The sequence below is a fragment of the Syngnathus typhle genome, linkage group LG19 (assembly GCF_033458585.1).
Source record: "Syngnathus typhle isolate RoL2023-S1 ecotype Sweden linkage group LG19, RoL_Styp_1.0, whole genome shotgun sequence".
Classification (NCBI taxonomy): Eukaryota; Metazoa; Chordata; class Actinopteri; order Syngnathiformes; family Syngnathidae; genus Syngnathus; species Syngnathus typhle.
Window position 1 is genome coordinate 4,756,244 of NC_083756.1, and position 19,500 is coordinate 4,775,743.

The 19,500-nt window shown below is 48.0% G+C and overlaps 2 protein-coding genes and 1 long non-coding RNA gene across 3 annotated transcripts; all 3 read left to right on the forward strand.

Moving 5' to 3' along the window:
- The first annotated feature begins 113 nt into the window (after positions 1–113).
- On the forward strand, positions 114–8,361 carry gad2 (glutamate decarboxylase 2). The gene is made up of 16 exons (XM_061266242.1): positions 114–612; positions 757–819; positions 905–1,057; positions 1,422–1,655; positions 2,187–2,277; positions 3,116–3,228; positions 3,655–3,770; positions 3,929–4,008; positions 4,127–4,181; positions 4,253–4,369; positions 4,660–4,724; positions 4,840–4,918; positions 5,010–5,159; positions 5,216–5,323; positions 5,411–5,500; positions 5,728–8,361. The coding sequence occupies exons 1-16, from the start codon at positions 546–548 to the stop codon at positions 5,899–5,901; spliced, it is 1,755 nt and encodes a 584-aa protein (XP_061122226.1). The 5' UTR covers positions 114–545; the 3' UTR covers positions 5,902–8,361.
- A 697-nt stretch (positions 8,362–9,058) lies between these two features.
- LOC133143952 (TNFAIP3-interacting protein 3-like) lies at positions 9,059–11,795 on the forward strand. Its single transcript, XM_061266247.1, has 8 exons — positions 9,059–9,397; positions 9,637–9,805; positions 10,062–10,127; positions 10,292–10,381; positions 10,660–10,776; positions 10,878–10,955; positions 11,030–11,155; positions 11,269–11,795. Exons 2-8 carry the CDS (start codon positions 9,764–9,766, stop codon positions 11,371–11,373), a joined length of 624 nt encoding a protein of 207 aa, XP_061122231.1. The 5' UTR covers positions 9,059–9,397; positions 9,637–9,763; the 3' UTR covers positions 11,374–11,795.
- A 1,060-nt stretch (positions 11,796–12,855) lies between these two features.
- On the forward strand, positions 12,856–13,948 carry LOC133143497 (uncharacterized). The gene is made up of 3 exons (XR_009710433.1): positions 12,856–13,248; positions 13,343–13,736; positions 13,817–13,948. It is a non-coding gene; the product is annotated as an uncharacterized LOC133143497 (long non-coding RNA).
- The last annotated feature ends 5,552 nt before the right edge of the window (positions 13,949–19,500 follow it).

Genomic DNA, 19,500 nt, shown 5'->3' on the forward strand with positions numbered 1-19,500 from the left:
TACAAGTATTCGAGTAACGAGTCTGAAATACTTTTGGAGTAATAGCTGTGACGCTGCAGCGAGAGAAAAAGCCTCCTCTCCTCTCCTCTCTCTGGCGTTGGGGGGCAGGGTCCGCTCGCCGGCGCCCTATGGGCCGCCCCCCCCATCCCCAGGCAGACGGTTCGGTTGGCATTCGGTGCGCGTTTGGAGGGCAAAGTGGAGCAGCCGTGTGCGAGTCACGACGCCTCGCGGCTCGGCATGACCTGCTAGTGAATGCGTTTTTTTTTTCTTTCCTCGGGTGACGTGAGAATGGATGTCATTCCTGCACCTCCACGCGCATGCTGGTTTTGTCATCTTTTTTTAAGGATGTAACGACTTTTTTTCTTCCTGGACAACCCATTTCCCAAGGAGTGTGTGAGATCATTTAAATTGTTTAGGGAAGAAGCGTCGTGATAGCCCCCACCACCCCCCTTTCTTTTTTGGTTCTCCTCGCGTGTGCGTGGATGTGCGCGCGTCCGCCGACGTCGCGCACCACCAGCACGCCACACTCGGCGTGCTCCTGAGCCATGGCGTCCCCGGGCTTCTGGTCCCTCGGTGCGGGGGACAATTCGGGCAGCCAGAGTCCCAACACTCGTGAGTGCATTGCGCATTCATTCACGCAGGCCTCGCATCGCCTTTTTAATTAGGAATATTATTCTCATCGTACCTTACGTCACATTCAGTCGGATGACATTTTTGTGCCTTTTTTCAAGTTGCGCGTCCTCTTATCTTTTGTAGCCCGGGCTTGGTGCCAGGCGGCGGCCCAGAAGATCTCCGGAGGGCTCGGATCCAAATTATGTGGTACGTCCAGTTCAATGGTTATTTTCCTGCACGTTTTTTTTTTTGTCTTGAGTCGAATTGTGCCGATCGTGTGCATGCGTTGAAGCGCTCCTGAACGTGAACGAGGGGGACAAAGGTGCAGCCGAGCCCCCCGCCGCCAAGCAGCCGCCTCACGCGGCGGAGGGCAGCTGCGGATGCAACAAAAGCTGCGACTGCGCCAAAGCCGCCGTGCAAGGCTTCGCCGACCTCTACTCAACAGGTGCGCCGCACGTGAACGCACCTACTAAACCAACAAAAATCTGCATTCTCAATCATTAACGAAGAGCCCGAAGATTTGAAACAGAAGCACGACTAATTTTCTTGGGCCTCTTCTGACCATATTTATGGTAAAATAGCTTTGCGCTGGTTATATAATCGACCTTGCATTTCAATACATGACATTTATGATTTAAATCGTTTATTTTAGCATGTGATGAATTAAATGCACCCTGAAATCGACGATTTCTGCTGCAGAGAGGTCACCTTGATTTATTTTTTATTCTGCTGCAAAAAAAATAACGATCAACGTTTAGAACTACGGTAGATGTGAGGGGGGAAAATTCCCTCTCCTTTTTGTTCCGAAGACCTCCTCCCGGCCATGGACGGAGACGCCAGGACCCTGAGCTTCCTGCAGGAGGTGGTGGACATCCTGCTGGCCTACATCGTGGAGTCGTTCGACCGCGACACCAAAGTGATCGACTTCCACTACCCTAGTGAGCTGCTGCAGATGAACAACTGGGAGCTGCAGCACGAGCCCAGCACGCTGGACGACATCTTGATCAGCTGCCGCGCCACCCTCAAGTACGCCATCAAGACAGGTGAGCTCGCCCGCACAAAAAAAGAAGAAAAAAAAATCTTTTTGGACAAATGAAATATTAAATGGACCTCCTCCACATCCCTCTGAAGCTCCAAAGATAATCATCTGCAGATTATGCAGTCACGCGCAGCTGACGGCCCAATTAAAGCACGTCATGAAAAAAAAATATACAACACGCAAACGATCGCTTTTTGTGTACTCGACGTGCGTAAAATAATATAATTGAAACCTAGAATACACATTAAGCACTTAATGCGTTGTAGCTCCAGATCTAAAAAATAGCTTGACAATATTTCAAAATTATAACCACCTTGAAAAAAAAGTCATTCAGTTGCTGCAAATCCACAAAATAAAACAGATAAATCGATCGATAGATAAAAATGACGTTCCATGAGAAATGTTTTTGTGCTGCTGCAACAAACCAAATGACAACAGAATGCATCGTTTGGATTGTAACGCACATGATTGATAATTGATTTTGCCGTTCATTTCCTGTGAGATGTGTGTGTGTCAAGCTTTTTACCTCCGTCAGCCCACCCCAGGTACTTCAACCAGCTCTCCACTGGCTTGGACATGGTGGGCCTTGCTGCTGATTGGCTGACGTCCACTGCCAATACCAACATGTGAGTTTAAGCGGTTCCTCCTCATCATCCTCATCATCCTCATCATCATCCTCATTTCCTGTACAGCATGCGCGCGTGCTCCTTTTGCCCCTTTTTTTTGCTGTCAAATGAACAAAAAGAGGAGAATTAGCCCCCCTCACCCATTCACTCTTTTTCTATTTTGTTCTCCGCCCCGCCCCGCCCCTCCCTCCTTGCATCCCCATGGGAACAAGAGAGGGAGAAAATTGGCTGTGAAATTAAATCCAGCGGCTCCATTTAGCGTGCATGTCTGCTTTTGGGCTGATAAAGCCCCATGCCACTGGCCCAACAGTGACTTTAAAAAGCCTGCGGGCAATTAATTATAACCTCTGCGGTCAGACATGACTAGAAATGTACTTTTTATGCGACTGATAGAAATGTTAAAGCTCACTCACTGAAATGCATTTACGGTTGATGCTTTTTTTACATTTTGAATTTTTGGTTTTGGGATCGAATTAATTCTAGTTTTCGTCCGTGTGAAATGATTCCTCACCGCTGGCTACATTTTTGTTTCCATCCATAAAAAAAAAAAAAGGAGCTTGTAAAGTCAAATAAAGGAATTTGATGTTTTATTAGGTACACTTGCACAATGTATCCCGGACATTTTTAAAAGATGCATTCTGCTTCACGTGGCGTTCACGTGCAGCTTCCAAAATTGCATGAAGAGCTGTTGCAAATATTTTCACCCTGTTATAACAGTAAAAAATGATCACAAATTTAGAGAGCGTTCTTCAACGTTTGATGCCGTTTTCCTATCCCAAATTAAGTGTCCGTCAGATTAAGGGAGAGTGACGCGCGTGCCTCTGACGTCACCACGCAGGTTCACGTACGAGGTGGCTCCGGTGTTCGTGCTGCTGGAGTACGTGACGCTCAAGAAGATGCGCGAGATCATCGGCTGGCACGAGGGCCGCGGCGACGGCATCTTCTCGCCTGGTGCGCTGCGCACGAACCCGCACATACGCACCGTCAGCGTCATTCGCATATAAAAAAAGAAAGAAAGAAAATAGGGCAGCCAATTAACGTGAACCAATTGGGGAGCCTCCTCAGCATGCTTGAATTTCTTTTAAGATTATTTGCAGGATTGGATTTGACTACGTTGATACATGCTCTATACAAATATTGATATGCTGCACACTTATATATTTCATTTGTTTCCATATGGGGATATTGGAATAGAAACGTTAACATGATCTAAAAATGAAAATACGGTTTGTGTTGGCAGGAGTGTGTCGAAATGAATATTTTCATTTCAAAATGTAAATACCGACGTGTTTTTTTAACGCCGACACTTATTTTTGGATTCTCGACATGATTTCAACGCTAAAGCACGTCGGTTGCGATGCTTGTTATGTCCGCTAGGTGGCGCCATTTCCAACATGTACGCCATGCTGCTGGCCCGTTTCAAGATGTTCCCTGAAGTCAAGGAGAAAGGAATGTCATCCGTTCCCAGGCTGGCGGCCTTCACCTCCGAACATGTAACAATCATATTTAATCTGTACTCATCATTATTATGCCGGTGATGTAGTTCCCGAGCCTTCCCAAAAAGAACGACGGGCTTCCGCGGTTTCAAGCGTGCCCATCAGGATGTAAATCGTGGCAGTGGCGTCACATTCCACGTTTTCATCTTCCCTAGAGTCATTTCTCCATCAAGAAAGGAGCAGCGGCTCTTGGCATCGGCACCGAAAGCGTCATCTGCATCAAGGCCGACCAAAGGTACTGAACGTATTCATTCTGGTACCTCCACCGGTTGCGTGCCACTTTACGTGGACTGAAAACAACCACGATGTCATGCCGCAACATGATGAGCAATTTGAATTTATTTTTTTTCCAGCGGCAAAATGATCCCTGCTGACCTGGAGCGGCGAATCCTGGAGGCCAAAGAGAAGGTAAAGCGTCGGCTGCCGTGGCGCCGGTTGCCGTCCAAGCAAACGTAATACCACGGTCTGATTTCGCACAGGGTTTTGTGCCGTTTTTCGTGAGCGCCACGGCGGGCACCACGGTCTACGGCGCCTTCGACCCGCTCATCGCCATTTCCGACATCTGCAGGAAGTACAACGTCTGGATGCACGTGGACGTGAGTCGTTCGTGGCTTTGACGAATGCCAATTGCTTTGATAAAATGTGAGCCCGAGTTAGAAATCACCCAGCGCCATTATTGACCTCTTCCTTTGCATCATCTTTTTCTACCCCTTAAAGAAAATTTAGTCCGAACGGCAAAGTCCCAATCAGGATCATTTGGCTAAAGTTACGGCTGACAAAATCAACCCGAAAGAGATCAACTTTAAAATGACGCTCCAGCCGTTGTTTTGTGTGGTCAGTAAGCGCAAGATGGCGAAGGTTTGATTTATTGCGTTTGTCACATTAGGGTGCGTGGGGAGGAAGTCTGCTCATGTCCAGGAGACACCGCTGGAAGCTGGACGGCGTTGAGAGGCAAGTCTGCTTCACAAGGTCTCCAGGGTGGCCTCTTTTGTAGCCTTGGCGATCCGATCGAGTCGCCCGACCCAAGTGCTGGCTAACCGACCCCAACATAATGTTGTTGCCGCAGAGCCAATTCGGTGACTTGGAACCCGCATAAGATGATGTCGGTGCCGCTGCAGTGTTCTGCCCTGTTGGTGCGCGAGGAGGCAAGTTTGAAGCCCCCACACTACTTACCTGCTTTCAAACTGACAGTGGGAAAAAAAAAATCACCAAAGTACCGTACTTCCCTTGTGGCAGGGCCTGATGCAGAACTGCAACCAGATGCACGCCTGCTACCTGTTCCAGCAGGACAAGCACTATGACCTGTCCTATGATACCGGGGACAAGGCGCTGCAGTGCGGACGTCATGTGGACATCTTCAAGCTGTGGCTCATGTGGAGGGCCAAGGTGAGGACCGCGGCGGCGACGCCTTGCCATATGACCGATCGTACCGCCCTTCACAGGGCACCATCGGGTTTGAGGAGCAGATCGACAAGTGTCTGGAGCTGTCCGAGTACCTGTACAACAAGATTAAGGACAGGGAAGGATACCAGATGGTCTTTGACGGAAAAGTAGGTGGAATTAATTTCATCGGCCGGCGTGACTAAGTGGAAACGCAATCTCAATTGGGTTTGTTTGTTTGTGTGTTGCCCACGCAGCCTCAGCACACCAACGTTTGCTTCTGGTATCTGCCGCCCGGCATGCGCTGCCTGGACGACAAAGAGGAGAAGAAGAAACGCTTGCATAAGGTGAAGTGTATGTCAGTAATGCGCTAACCCCGCTAATGCTATTGTAGCGCTTTTGAACAACCCATTCTCACTAAAGTAGCCAGCCGGGAACAAAGGCTGCTTTGCTTTATTTCTGTTTTTATTAAGAGTCTGAATATTGACATCAAGGACAAACGTTAGCTGGTGTTAGCTACGGGTCGTTTTCTGAAATGACCTTGACTTTGTGACCGTTTGCGCGCACGCCGTAGGTGGCACCGGTGATCAAGGCGCGCATGATGGAGTACGGGACCACCATGGTAAGCTACCAGCCGCAGGGGGATAAGGTCAACTTCTTCCGCATGGTCATCTCCAACCCGGCCGCCACCTTCCAGGACATCGACTTCCTCATTGAGGAAATCGAGCGTCTGGGCCAGGATCTCTAAAGGCCATCCTCGCTCTAACTCGCCGCTGCGCTTTACCCCCTTTCAAAGCTAACCTTAGATTCCATCTGCCGTTTCAAAATGGCGCGGGGATGCTCTAGACCCAATTTCCAGCCAAATTCTTCCCATGGTTTCACCCGTCCCACATACTTTAAAATATAGACGTAATCAAGCAAAGGTCTTTCCCTCCCAATCGAGGTTTAAGGTCCAACTGGTGCACTAAAGACAATTTGACTTATTAAACTCCAAAATGCAGAAAACAAAAGCCCGCTAGCTTCTTGCTAACATCAAATGTGAAACACAATCGGAAATGAGCCAATTGTGGCACAAAGCGGAGCCGCTCCGAATTTGCACTTGGATGCCGTACGAGGAAATGGATAGCAACACAACAACAAGCGCAATATTCAATACATAACTATAGATATGTACATACACACACGTCTATCTGTATCTAGCTTTGCTGCGGACTGATGCGGTCCAAAGCTTTGTACAAGTGCTTCTGTCCGCCAGTCTTGTCCCAATCAACAAATGCCATAGATTTGCTGTGACTTTAACTGTGCTAATATGTGATCGTGTGCAATATGTCATATTAGCATTATTTTTCTAATCGTTTTGACATTGGTACGACAAAATCCTCTGTAGTATAAATGGAATTTGTCCTCTTGAAACAAAACGCTGGGCTTTGCTCCCCTCCCGTGGTCATCCAGGCCGAGCGCTAGCACCATGGCTAATTTGCCAATGCTAATGAAGGGCCGGTGACTCATAGTGTTGATGCCAGCTGTGAAACAAATGCATGCCAATAGCTCATGTGGGAATGTAGGGGAGGGGGGGTCGCCCTTAATTCATTCTACAGCAATATTGATCATGCGACTGGTCATAAGAAAAGCACAATTAGCTCCACAATCCCTTTTTGCTCTCACTCAGTAAAGTGTAAATAGTGCAAACGTGTCGCTAATACGTCAAAGCTGAGAAGGTTCGTGACGTTGACTGCTATTTTTGGGTTGGGCAAAGCGCGCTCCACGCACGGTACGACCTGCAAAGTTCATTTATCTGATACAATTGTGACAAAAAAACAATTTGCCGTGTTTTAATTTTCGTCGTTCAATAACTGCGCGAATTGACTGAATTATAGATAAAACACTAAAGTTGTATTTCAGATGCAAACCAGTTTCCATACACATTTGATTCAATTTTTGCAAGCAGGCCCATCTTTGAGCTCCAAACTTTGCCCCCTCCCAAATCTAGCATGTCAACTTGAATGTATAAGTTCTTGCGTTCTTGCCCGTCGTGGTGACTTTAGTGAGCTGGAAGGACTTTGTGTTGTCCTATGTGGCGGCGTGACCTTTGCCTGTGTTGTGGCGTCCTTTTGCTGCCTTCTCGTCCAACTTTGCTGGTATTATCTGTTGAATATAGCGCCTGACACATGTTTTGCTCTCGTGCGGGGCTTGTGCACTTTAGCCTACGAGCACAAAGCACACGCACAGCAGCCCGTGTTTGTGTTGCGTGATTCGGCTTACAAATGTGCTAATTGATGATTTGTTTTGAATATGGCGGGCGGAATGCCCCAGAAGAGGTCGCCTTAACTGCCTCCAAAGTCAAACAAGTCTTTGTTTGGTCAGGGTGAACTAATCTTGCTTTGCTGCCATCTTGTGGCGTTTGCAGGCAATTACAAATATTTTTGTTGGTGCTTTTTTCTGTCGTATTTGCATTTGTGTAATGTTTCCGAGACTTGAGGCTTGGGTGACGACGAATGGAGCGCTAATGGCTAGCGACCTAGTGCTAGCGGCCAAGCGCTAACGGCCAAGCGGTTCGTTGCTTCCGGTCCGGCTTCCTCTGCACGTGCGTGCATGCGCTTTCTTGCCTTGGCCTGCTTACGTAGTGTCTCTTTTTGTCTGTATTGGAACCTTAATATCAATCTATCTATATCTATCGATCTATCTATCTATCGCTCTGTATCTCCATGTCTCTGCGTATGGCTCGTCAAGTGTTTGTTTGGCTTTGTAAGTAGCTCTGGCGTGATGTCCAGCATATGATTGTCGTCTTAGGGCTTTGGTGTACAAAAACGCGCGTCTCTGTGCCGCCAGCATGCCGACCCCGCCTCTACGCTCTGTCTTCTTCTTCTTCTTCTCGTCCTGGATGTTCTTCTGCTTTCTACGCCGCTTCTGCCTGAGTGTCATATAACGCCGCTGCATGTTCCCCCTCCCCACGCTGGGCTTCCGTATTTAACCTCGCTCTGTCTTTGGCCCGGGGGGGCCTCCGGCTGCAACGACCCGCCGCTGCCGTTTAGATGTCTTGTTGACCGTGTCTCCAAGTGGTCCGTATTGATTGAATCCTCATGATTTGCCATTGTAAGCGATCAATAAGCCTTCGTTGACGCTAGATGATATGGTACAAATGTAGATTGTGTTAAGTGATGTGCTGGAGTTCACATTCATTTGTCCTGAACTATGTGTTAATCGATGAGGAAGATAATATATGAATAAATATTGTAATTAATTGAGAAAAAAACTGTCTTTCTGTAAATTCTTTCGACAAGAGGCCTCAAGCAGTTTACTTTTTTTTGTCACACGCACACACACACACACACACACATCGTCATTCGTCAAACTCACGGTACCTGCACATAAGACAAGGGAGTGTATCCCTACAGCAGGGGTGTCAAACTCATTTTTTTCACGGGCCGCATTGTAGTCATAGCTTCTTTCGGAGGGCCATTATGACTGTCAACCCAAATAAATGTATATTATATACAGTAAAAGCTACAAACAAACTGACAAATAACTCGTTTTCAAATCAGACAAGTAAAAACTGGTCAAATATTTTTTTAAAAAGATATTAAAAGTGAAGACAATTTGCAATTCTTGTAATGACACAAATTTGATGCATTTGTCTTCGCGGGCCCCATAAAATGATGTCACGGGCCGTATCTGGCCCCCAGGCCTTAAGTTTGACACCAGTGCTCTATCAGCGACCCCACATGTTGCCTTTCTTCTTGTCGATTGTCACCCCGCTGCGGGTTTCCCCCCGACGCTCTTGGCCGCCTTCCTGGAATGAATGGACGGGGCTGGGTGACTCACACGGCGTTTTGCAGCACAAGATTGCGAAAGATGACGGGCTCGTGTGATTTTGTCAAGATTCAAGAGCACAATGTGTTCTCTAGCCGGGAAACGTACAAGCGCGACACTCGGGAAGTCACCGGCATGACCAGAATCACGTTTGATTTGTAGCAGGATGACTTGTAGAGTTGAAAGTGAAAAAATATTCTTATTTGACGAACCAATAAAACCCCTTGGAGGAGCATTTTTTCAACAGTGGCGAGTTTCTACCTGCGTCACGATTGGTGCCATAAAAGTGACGTTTATGACTGGCTCTTTGTACTTTTCTCCACAAAGTGGGTCAACAGCGTGTGCGCGCATGGTGCGCGCGCATGCACGTTTTCCTCCGTTTATAAGGCAAAAGGCGTGTGTGCATCGTGAGCGGCTGCATATCGTCATTATTGGTGAGCGTTTCCGTTTCTTATTAAATCTTTCTTTTCTATCGCTGTGCCACATTGGATTTATTTAACAACAGCTACAGGAATATGTATATTTAGAAATCGATATCATGATACCTTAAAACGAACAAATCAAATTGATTTGTCCGATAACGATGATTCAGTTACCAAACCCCAAATGCTGTGTGAGTCATGTCATATATGATGTCAACGTGCTTTTTGTGTATGGCGCTCTTCCCGTAAAGTCTCTCAAAGGCAACCCTCAAGAGTGTGAAAAGAGGAACTCCCAGGGCCCATTAAGTCACGTTTCAACGCTTCCTTCTGCAGTCAAATAGATTCTCGTTCTTTTGTCGAGCCACGACTCCATCCAGCATGCAAGCGCAGATTTCCATTCTGGAGAGGCAACGGCAAGAGGTGAGGAAAAAGATTTAAGCAGCATGTGGTTCCGTCAGAAACTGCACAATGGTTTATTATATTCTGCATTTTAATTTTTTATTTGTAATTTGTATATGATAGGGATGATTCAAATATACTCATTTTCACGGCACTTATTCTCGTTTGAATATAACCGTTATAATATTGTAATTTAATACGGTTTCTTTCTTGAATGATATTAGTTGAAAAAGTGCTTCGGGGTTGTTGAGGATCTCCTTGTTTGTTTTCCCCTCAGCTGCTGACCATCAATGAGAAATGGGCAAAAGAGTACAACATCATGGTGGCCTTCTACCAACAGAAGGTAAATCGTTTTTTAGCAAATAGCAAGTCATTTATTTATTTAAGCAAAACCATTTGAATAAATTCAATCCCAATTTGTTATGATTCCATTTTTTAACAGGATGGTTGAATGATGTTTGAGCATTATTAAAGAAAGATGATTATTATCAATTTGATTTTTGACAGCTTCTGAGTCTCCGGGTATCGCGACGAGATCACAGCGACGTTGTGAAAGAGACATACCAAACAAAACCATGCAAGAGAGAAAAACTTCAGGTAAATATATGAATTTCTGTGTCGTGTGAACATTCACTTCCTTTTTTGAACAAATGCTCCCAAATTAAACGCTTTAAAACTCAACTGCCGCAGTGTGGCTCACGTGAAGCCACTCAATTCAATAGGCACGCCAGTGTAGAACGTGAGGATGGCGCTCTCTAGTGGACAAAAATAAGACCTGCATCTTACCTGCATTTATTTTTCTCGTGTTATATACACGAAGCCTTTAACAATTCAACAATATAAATTTTAAAATATGTATTTTTAATTTATTATAGCCTGTCAACTCTGAACTCCACAAAGCTGTGACGGAAGCCGAAGAACTCCGGGCGCACAACCATGTTCTGACGAAAAAGGGTCAGCAACAGCTGGAGGAGATCAGCCGGCTCAATAAAGTGAGTACAATGTTTTCATTTCAAAATATGATTTGCCATGATTTTCTTTTTATTTGTAAAATGACTCCCGGAATCGTGGTTGCTTTGCTTGCCCCCCAAAGGCTCTTGAGGAGAGACTCCATCCGTTTCAGACATTCGAGGAGAGTCGTGGATCTGCAGAGGACCTCTGGAAACATCAGGTTAGCTTTTGTCATCATCATCTTGCATTCACGTGTGTGTATTTGTGCCTTGACACACTTGTTTTTTTGTCCAGGCGGAGGTGTTCAAGGAGGACTTCCTGAAGGAGCGAGGAGATCGGGAGAAGCTCCAGTACAAATACATTGAGCTGCAGAAGAAGCTTTCCAAAGCCCGAGATGAGCTGCACCTCCTTAAATCGCAGGTGTTTACAATTCATTCATGAAATGGCAATGTTTCTGATCTGCACAAAAATGGCTGGACATGTCTGTGTGTGAGTTGTCACAGTTTTTGGCATTGAATGACTTCATTGTTTAGGCCACTTGGACCCGCATCCTGCACCCCGTGGTAGACTGCACTTGCAAGACGACCACAGCCCCACCAGCGTCCCAAAGAAGACGGTACCCAACGAGAGACAACTGAAACCGGACATCTTTTTGCAAATCATCCTCTCAGTTTCCTGAGACAGGTGGCCCAAATGGCCTTCAGTGAGGATTGTGCGAACATTTCTGGCGCCCTCTAGTGACGCTGGTCGTGGATTGCATTTGCGAAAATGTCCAACGCAATTTTCCATCCATTTTCTCTACCGCTTTGTCCCCACGGGGGTCGCGGGTGGGCTGGAGCCTATCCCAGCGGTCATCGGGCAGTAGGCGGGGGGAACCCTGAACCGGTTGCCAGCCAATCACAGGGCACACAGAGACTAACGACAATATTGTCAAACTGAACTGTTCACCTTCAAATATAGCTTCGACTAAACATGCATGTTTGGTCAGCTTGTTCGTGCAAGATGTCAAGCACACAAAGTAAAACTTTTAATAACCTCAAATAAAGATTTTTTTCTTCTACCTCAGAAGCAGTCCTCCCTCTCGTTTGGGCAATGGTAAATTGCTCTCGTATTCTCCACTGGCAATATTTACGACCCCTGCCCCGAAAAGAAATGGGCCGGAAAGAGGTTTTCTATTTGTCATATCGCTGTGAGGGGAGTTGGCAATTTAGAGGCCCCTTCAGGTTCTGGCCGGGCGGACTAGCCTGAGGCGAGTGAGGAGTTTCCGGGTTAACGCAACTCAATCAATCCTCTTGTTCTTGGAAGCTAAAATTCATCTTTTCAACTCTACTTTGAAACTCTGACTGCTTTTGGTCACACATCCTGACATTTCAATTATTATTACTTTAATCTATTTTATTTGCAAAGGTAATAGTCGGGACCCTGCGCGAAGGCCAAAGCAGACCTGCGTTGAAGCTGGCCCCCCACCCCACGCAAAATTTACGTCCAAAGCAGGCCAGACTGCTTCATAACCTGATGTTATGTCATGCATGTCATTCTTGTCTCTGCCACTAGATGTCAGGCGTTCTCAATTTTCACTGGGCGGAGGCCGGTGGTGTTAGGGGAGGAGGGCTGACGTCAGACTCGTGCTCCAGCGTCTGACTAAAATGTCCACAAGATGACCACAACCATAAACTCCGTGGTAGTTTAATTCGAACGAGTCATTAAATACCGGGTCGCGCCTTAATGTTGTCATTGTGTACCTGGTTGCAATTTTTGGCCCCTCTGAATGACAACAGTGACGTCTAGTGGCTGTAACAAGCATTTTGGCCCCTACACTGTTACGTATTAGGGAAATAAAGTCATGTTGATGCTGGATAAATCACATGAAGAGCAAGAGGAGAATTCTGTCACTCAAATACCGCCACTACTGTCCACGAAAAAGGGAAGCCCTGAGCATATAACCACTTACGTCCTCTGCTGGGCGGAGTATATGCCATGGGGTTTTTTTTGCAGGAGGGTTACCAGTGTGGAATGTCAGACCTCATTATCAGTCCAGCACAAGCATCCTCCCTTATCTGCTCTTTTTTAAACAAACACACTCCGCCAAATTCATATCCGTGCGTGCATGCATGCATGTGTGGCTTGAAAACTGCATCAACTCAAACATTCACGAGGAGACAGGCTGCAACTCCGACAATCAAGTCATTTTTCCGTAAATGACACTTGGCGTTTTTTTGGAGTCACCGTCAGTCAAAGGCGAACCCCGCCCATCCCAAGTGGGTTGGGGCTTTTCTAATGTGGGATGACATCACCCCCCCCCTTTTTTTTTCTCTTTCTCCTTTCAGCATATCTGTCATCAGCAAGACCGGCAAGCAGAAGTACAAGATTTGACTCAACATCCCGATGGGGGAAAGAATTCTGCAGAAAGGTGACAAAATACACATCTTTGAATGTACATGTCAGCCTTTACTGTGTGAGCAACGAAAACGCCAAAGAAAAAGCAGAGCGGCTGAGTCTGTTGGTGGCAGATGGTGAGAGATTATTCAAGTTGGCACCATCCAGAGGTCTGACTCAGAGAAAACACACACACACATGATGTGCTTGTTCCGTTGTGACTCTGTGCAGGCGCCTTCCAATCTGATCCAATCGGGCAACACTGCAGGATTGTGTTTCAAAATCCATATTTTCAACACCCTCATCATTCTGTATTTTGAAGCATTTTGTAAAACGCATGCTCAAATGTGTGTGTGGGGGGGGCTCTTTCCAGGGCCACGCTTCCCCCGAACAGAACGATGGAAGAAGAGATACTTTTTCTTTCCATAGTCGACACATTTTATGGAATACAAATAAGCACCAACATGGATGGCGTTCTGCACGTTGCCTTTATCATCAACCCGAAGAAAGGAAGCTGAAAACGTGCCCTCCCTTCAGTCCCTTGACACCAAGATGGCGGCATACGTGATGTGGCTTCGGCTCGAGTGCACAAAAGCCTGGCCCTCCGTCTCTGGATTCATAAGAGGTAGGTGAAAAATGCACAATGAGGCCAGCCCGCCCTCCAGGTTGCCGCCATTGCACTCTTTCCTTTCTTGTTATTTTCAGCTCCGGAAACTCATCCGAAACGAGCTGCCGCGTGACTCTGCGTTTGGAGAGATGATTACATTCCTACTTTGGCTCCAAACTGAAGAGTGTGAGCGATAAGAAAAAAAGGCCAAAAGTCTCACGGCCTTATCACCAAACATCAAACTGCAGCTAAGGGTTGGGGGGGGGTTAAGATAAGTGAATCATACCTTATGATCTCCCCCAACACGGCCTAATGATTCACATGGCGGCTGAGCTATTTTGTGCACCCTTGCCGTGTTTGGCATCACTTGCTGAACACTGGCGGGGTGCTCACAGGGCTTTAAGTTGTCTATTGTCTGAAAACGGGGTCCCTTCTTAGACAATAGCGCTCGAGCCCCCCTGAAACTGAGGGCAGCCGTGCGGGTCAAAGGAGGTCCTATTGTCCCGCCGTCTATTGAGGAGCCTGCAAACGAAACACTGTCACCCTTTGTTATGGTCGACATCAGCTGCGTGCAGCACCCCCTCCTCCTGCCTCCACCGCACCCGTACCACACCCCACCACCAACAGCCTTTTTTGTTTTTGGCTCCCTGGAGTCCCCTGCCCTACCGATATAAATGAAGTTGCACTTGGTAATGGCTGGGCAACATGCACAGGGTGTCTCCATTTGCTCCTATATAGTGAAAGCACTTAAATGCTCTTTTTATTTCCCTATTTAGGGGAAGTCAAGAGAATATGCACTAGAGCTCTGGCAAAAGGAAGAGAGCAGTTTTTCTATGAATAGGCATCAGTATGATTATCAAGCAATCAACTTCATTTAAAACAACCATTGTGCACATTACATCTAATTTGTGACACAATAACAAAGAGTAAAAGGATGAGAACAGATCATTGACCGATAAGCTCAATTAAATAGCATCAACAAAACAAATTATACAAACACAAGCTCAGTAGACACCGGAACACCATCGAATAGTGTCGCAAGTTGCCATGGGTCAATGTTGTTGTGGTACTTTCTGCTCTTAATAGCAACTATTATGTAACACGGTGTCCGATTGGCTTGTCGCATAACTTCCAAATTTAAACTGGTCACTCGATTGGCCGCCATCGAGCAAAGGGCGGGGCAAAAGGCGGGGCTTCATCAAGCCAGTTGTCCAGCTCTGCACAGATGGTCGCGCAGCCAACGGGGAACTTGCTGGATTACTCGTCTCGCTCCGTGTTTTAATTGTTATCATTGTCGTCTTTTATTGTTTTTAATGATCGGTTAGGGCTGGAGATGAATGAACAGCGGAGGTTCCGTTCTGGCCGGGTCGCCGTCAGGAATGCGTGCCCGCCGAGGGGCGTCTCTCGCTGCTCGAGCCTCCGCTTTTTCTCCAGCCGAGCAGGGAGCGAGCCGCTCCAGCGGGCCGCGGCCGCCGCAGGGGCTCCGCTGGCGGGCTGAGCGCCTGGCAGACGACGCTCTGCTCTCCGGAGCCACCGCCGACTGAACATGGACCGAAGGCTCTGCGTCCGCAGACCGTCGCCTGGCCCTCGTTCTCTGGATTCATAAAAGGTATGCTCGCTAGCCTTGTTTTGGAAAGATTGCTTTTAGTCGCCATGTGGATCAAGCACAGCATCGTCCTCCCATTTGTGTTAGTTTCGTGGAGATGTCATCCATCCGTCCGTCCGCCCACTTTGAAATAACCACGCAAATATCGGCATCACTACAAAGCGACACTGTGCAAGGTTAACCGTGACGTAAATGTCACTCCTCTTGCTCGACTGCCTTTGGATGCTCACGGGCATGCATTTGCAAATTGCCCACAGGTAACATCATACCAGATGACTTAATGCCAACGACATCTGCCCATCTTCACGGATCATGTCTGCACACTTTATGCCAACATAATCTGCCCATCTTCACGTATCATGTCTGCACACTTTATGGAAACCATCTTCACGCATCATGTCTGCACACTTTATGCCAATGAAATATGCCCTTATTCACATATGCCTGCATACTAAATTAAAATAAAATGACTGTAGGGCAGAATTTGTGGTTTCACGGTGCCCCGACTCCCATTGGTGAATACTTGACTTCTTTCAAGTGTCCAAGTGGGGTCATCACAACCTAGAAAAAAAAACGTCCCGCTTTGCAGACATAATCACAATGTCGTCGTCATGTTTTGGAATTCCATGTTGGAGTCCTCACATGTGCACTGTTCCTGTTCAGAGTGACACCTCTACCGGACATGAGGAAGGAGGAGGGCGTGGATTCAGATTTTTCTTTTTGGCCTTTCTCACCCATCCGAGCTCCATGCGGCCCCCCACGGACTTGTCCCACCTGAGTGTTTTGACGTGAAAATGATGTCGGCGCGCGGGAGCGAGGAGCATCGACTCCGAGATGCGCCGTGCAAGGTAGGTCAATGGAGTGGTGAGAGCGAGAGAGAGAGAGTGAAAGAGCTTCTGGCAATAAGTTGTTGATTTCTCGGAGCTTAAGTGTCATCCACGTGAGCCCAATCTAACTGAGCTCGCATTTATTCCCTCCTGCCCCTCCACACACACAATCGCAGCATTCTCATTCCTGGGGAATGCAAAGGCACAGAGCTCACCAGCGTGTGATGCGGCTCGTGTGTCCGGGTTGAGTGGGTTCGTCCCTCGCCTCGCCTTCCCTTTCCTCCATGACAACTGTTTAAGAGCAAAAAAGAGCAGCACAAAGAGACGTTTATGCTCCTGCCGCTAATCTTCCTTCAGTCGGAAGCCTTTGTGCTTCTGCGCGCCGACCCGAGCGCTTACATCGTTGCAATCATGGTGGGTCTGCAGCTCGGACCCACCGCGTGTCGTCACAGGTCAGTGGCGCTGCCATGTTTTGGATTATCGTCAGCAAATGGAATCAAGCGCCTGTGGATGCGTGCGTGCCTGTGTCGTAATCCTCTTACTCGGCTGGGCAATAAGGCCTTAAAATAAAATCTCAGTTTTTTTTTTTTTCGCCCGTCAAGAAAAAATGCAAATGAAGTTCTTGAAGTCAAAGGTTTGCGCTGGACTGGTGAGAACATCCACCTCGTCGTCTGGTGGTCGGGATTTGAATCCAAAGCGCGGCCTTGTCGTGTCGGGGCTGCGGTATTTCTTCACTCGCTAAGTATTTGTGAGCATAGCAAATGCAAAAAACGTTCCGCATTTTAACAATGTAAATAAATAGCAGGCAGCAAGTGCAATGCCGTGACATCATCACGTTGTTTACGTCGAAGCTGTCAAGGTTCACCGAGCGCCCCCTGTCCCCCCACCCTTCCTTAATGACACATCCCGGGCGGGATAAAGCGCCCCCCTCCCATCGCGCCTCATTAATGGAGAAGGGGCGTCGTCTTGAAAGCCCACACACCCTCCCCTCCCTGCTTTTGCATCACACACAGCGACCGCCACCCGAGCCGTGAAAACGCTGCGGACCCCGTAACGCAGAGGAAAAGTATTTGGATGGAAGAAAGCAGATTGTTGTTGTTTGGATGAAGGTCATAGGCCTGATACAGTCGAGAGAACGTGGCAACCAAAGTCCATCGCAGCAAGACTCTCCTCAACCCCCTTCCATGCTCACGAGGACGGATGGCGGCGGGTTGCTCTAATTTGAGCTCAGCCGGCCCGATAACCTCGTTCCCTTGCCCTTCTTTTCCCGCCTTTCCTTTTGATGGTGCTATATTTAGCGCGCATCAAGATGGAAGCTGGCTTCCTTCTGCGCGCACGGTCACGTGACTTCCAAATGTCGGCTGATCCCGCCTCCCGACCCTTTGCGTGTTTTAAGTGTGACATTTAGCCAGGCACGTGTGTGACTTTGTTGTTGGCGGAGCCTTATGTAAGCGGCTGAAAAAAAAAAAAAAAAACAACCCGCCACGTCTGTGCAAGCTTTGCAGCGACTGGCAGCAATCCACATGATTGCCTGACGCTGTCATCGCTGGAAAGTCAGCGGCGCTTTTTGCCTGATTTTTGTCAGTGATTTCTCGAGGCTTTGGCCATTCTGTGCTTCTCTGCAAAAAATTAAAAAACAAAAAAAATAAAAGCCTCCATCTCTTCGTTTTCGCTCTTCCTGCCGTGACGTCACATGTACATGAGCGTCATTGATGTCTGTTGAAATGAATGAAGATCTTGAAGAGCCCCTGGGGCTGGCTCCCAACTGCTCATTGGTGGCAAGCATTTCCTGAAGATGCCCAATCGCAACCATCTGGGTGGTGTTGCGCTCTCTCAAAGGGAGCGACCGGGAACGTAAACAATGTTTGCTGGCCCCCGCAGTCTCTTCCAACCACCCGCGTCACTCAGGTCTTCTTCCTCTGTTCCATGAAGAAATCCAGGGAGCCGCAGCCAAGTTGTCTGTTTTTGCTTCATTGCTACTATTTTTTCTGCAATCTGCTCGAATAGGCTCCAGCATGCCCGGGACCCCCGTGTGGACAAGCGGTATAGAAAATAGATGGATGGATGGATGCTACTATTTTTTTTTCCACCTAGCTCTTTGATTATTATTTTTTTTTTTTTCAGATCCACAATCACTTTGTACTTTGCCATCAACCACGGCTTCTCAGGCATTTTAGGAGGTTTAGGAGTGTACTGCACCACCTCAATCAATCACTTTGATGGATTCCGGGAGGGAGGGAGTGAGGGAGGAGCCTATAAGTCCAGCCCAGGTGAAGTCCTGCATTGCGGCCGTGAGCTGCTGCTGCTGCTGCTGCAGAGATCAGCCGCTACAACCGAGTAGCGCAAATGCAGCCTGGCTCTCGCTGGTGTCGCGGGGGTCTCATGACGATGTGTCAGCCGTGTTTCCGGAGACAAATTGACAGCACGTCCCCTCCCGGGGGAGGGGCTTTGGAATATGCCTCGGAATCATTAACGTGCGCTAATTGACGCGCCTCTCGCCGGAGATGCCGCCCCCGGCCGCCGGCTCTAGAGATGCCGCGCTCACCCGCCGGCCGCCTGTCTGTGTGGCTCGGCCGGGCGGCGCCGCTGCCCGAGTTGCGACTCCAAGCTGAAGACCGGCGTCAGGGCTGATCTGCTTCTTCTGAGGAAGGCAAGATGTCGCATATGAATGTTCTGGACTGCGTGCTCAGCAACAAGTGGAGTCAGGTCTGCGATCTCTACTGTGCCTGGAACGGTCAGGTAAGGGAGGTCGGTGGCGTCCGCATGTGGCGCTGACTCTGCCTCCCAGGGCTTTCCGGCAATGGCATCCCCCGTATCTGCGGTTGTATTAATAGCCGGCATTCATTGAGCGATGCGGCAAGTGGAAACTCTGGCGTGCCTGGCATGCTGACCTCCCAGTGTCCCCTTGCGTGCCTGCCTGCCGCTGTATCCGGGGTCCACTAACAAAATCTGCCTTGTTATTTGCTGCTATATCTTTGACTTGATTCCAATGGGAATGCTCTTTTGGCGCAGTCTGCTCACTGATCCCGGCTCCGACCATCTTTTGTAGAAGTGACGTTGGTGTCTTGTGAAGAGCACAAAAGTCCCAAAGAGGTCAATTTCCAAATATTGCATGTGATGAGTAGTCGTCACATCCAGGGCTCTGTTTGTCACTCACAAGTAATCTCCTCTGTGCTGTTTTGGTCCTTGGACTGAACACTCAGACAGGCGAGCCATTGTAGCCTTTTTTGGGCCCACAAATGAGCCGTTAAGAAAGACCCGTCGGCCGTGCCGCTCCCGGCCAGCCCTGATTCAATTTTGGGAAAATTCTTTGCGTGGAACTGATGGGGCTCTTGTTTTTTGCCCGGGT

Bases quoted from the DNA above. Each gene is read 5' to 3' on its own strand.
- gad2 (XM_061266242.1), top strand. From the start codon at position 546: ATGGCGTCCCCGGGCTTCTGGTCCCTCGGTGCGGGGGACAATTCGGGC. The intron at 4,725-4,839 runs GCAAGTCTGCTT...TTGTTGCCGCAG, and splicing joins AAGCTGGACGGCGTTGAGAG to AGCCAATTCGGTGACTTGGA. The intron at 5,501-5,727 runs GTGAAGTGTATG...CGCACGCCGTAG, and splicing joins AGAAGAAACGCTTGCATAAG to GTGGCACCGGTGATCAAGGC.
- LOC133143952 (XM_061266247.1), top strand. From the start codon at position 9,764: ATGCAAGCGCAGATTTCCATTCTGGAGAGGCAACGGCAAGAG. The intron at 9,806-10,061 runs GTGAGGAAAAAG...TTTTCCCCTCAG, and splicing joins TGGAGAGGCAACGGCAAGAG to CTGCTGACCATCAATGAGAA. The intron at 10,128-10,291 runs GTAAATCGTTTT...GATTTTTGACAG, and splicing joins TGGCCTTCTACCAACAGAAG to CTTCTGAGTCTCCGGGTATC.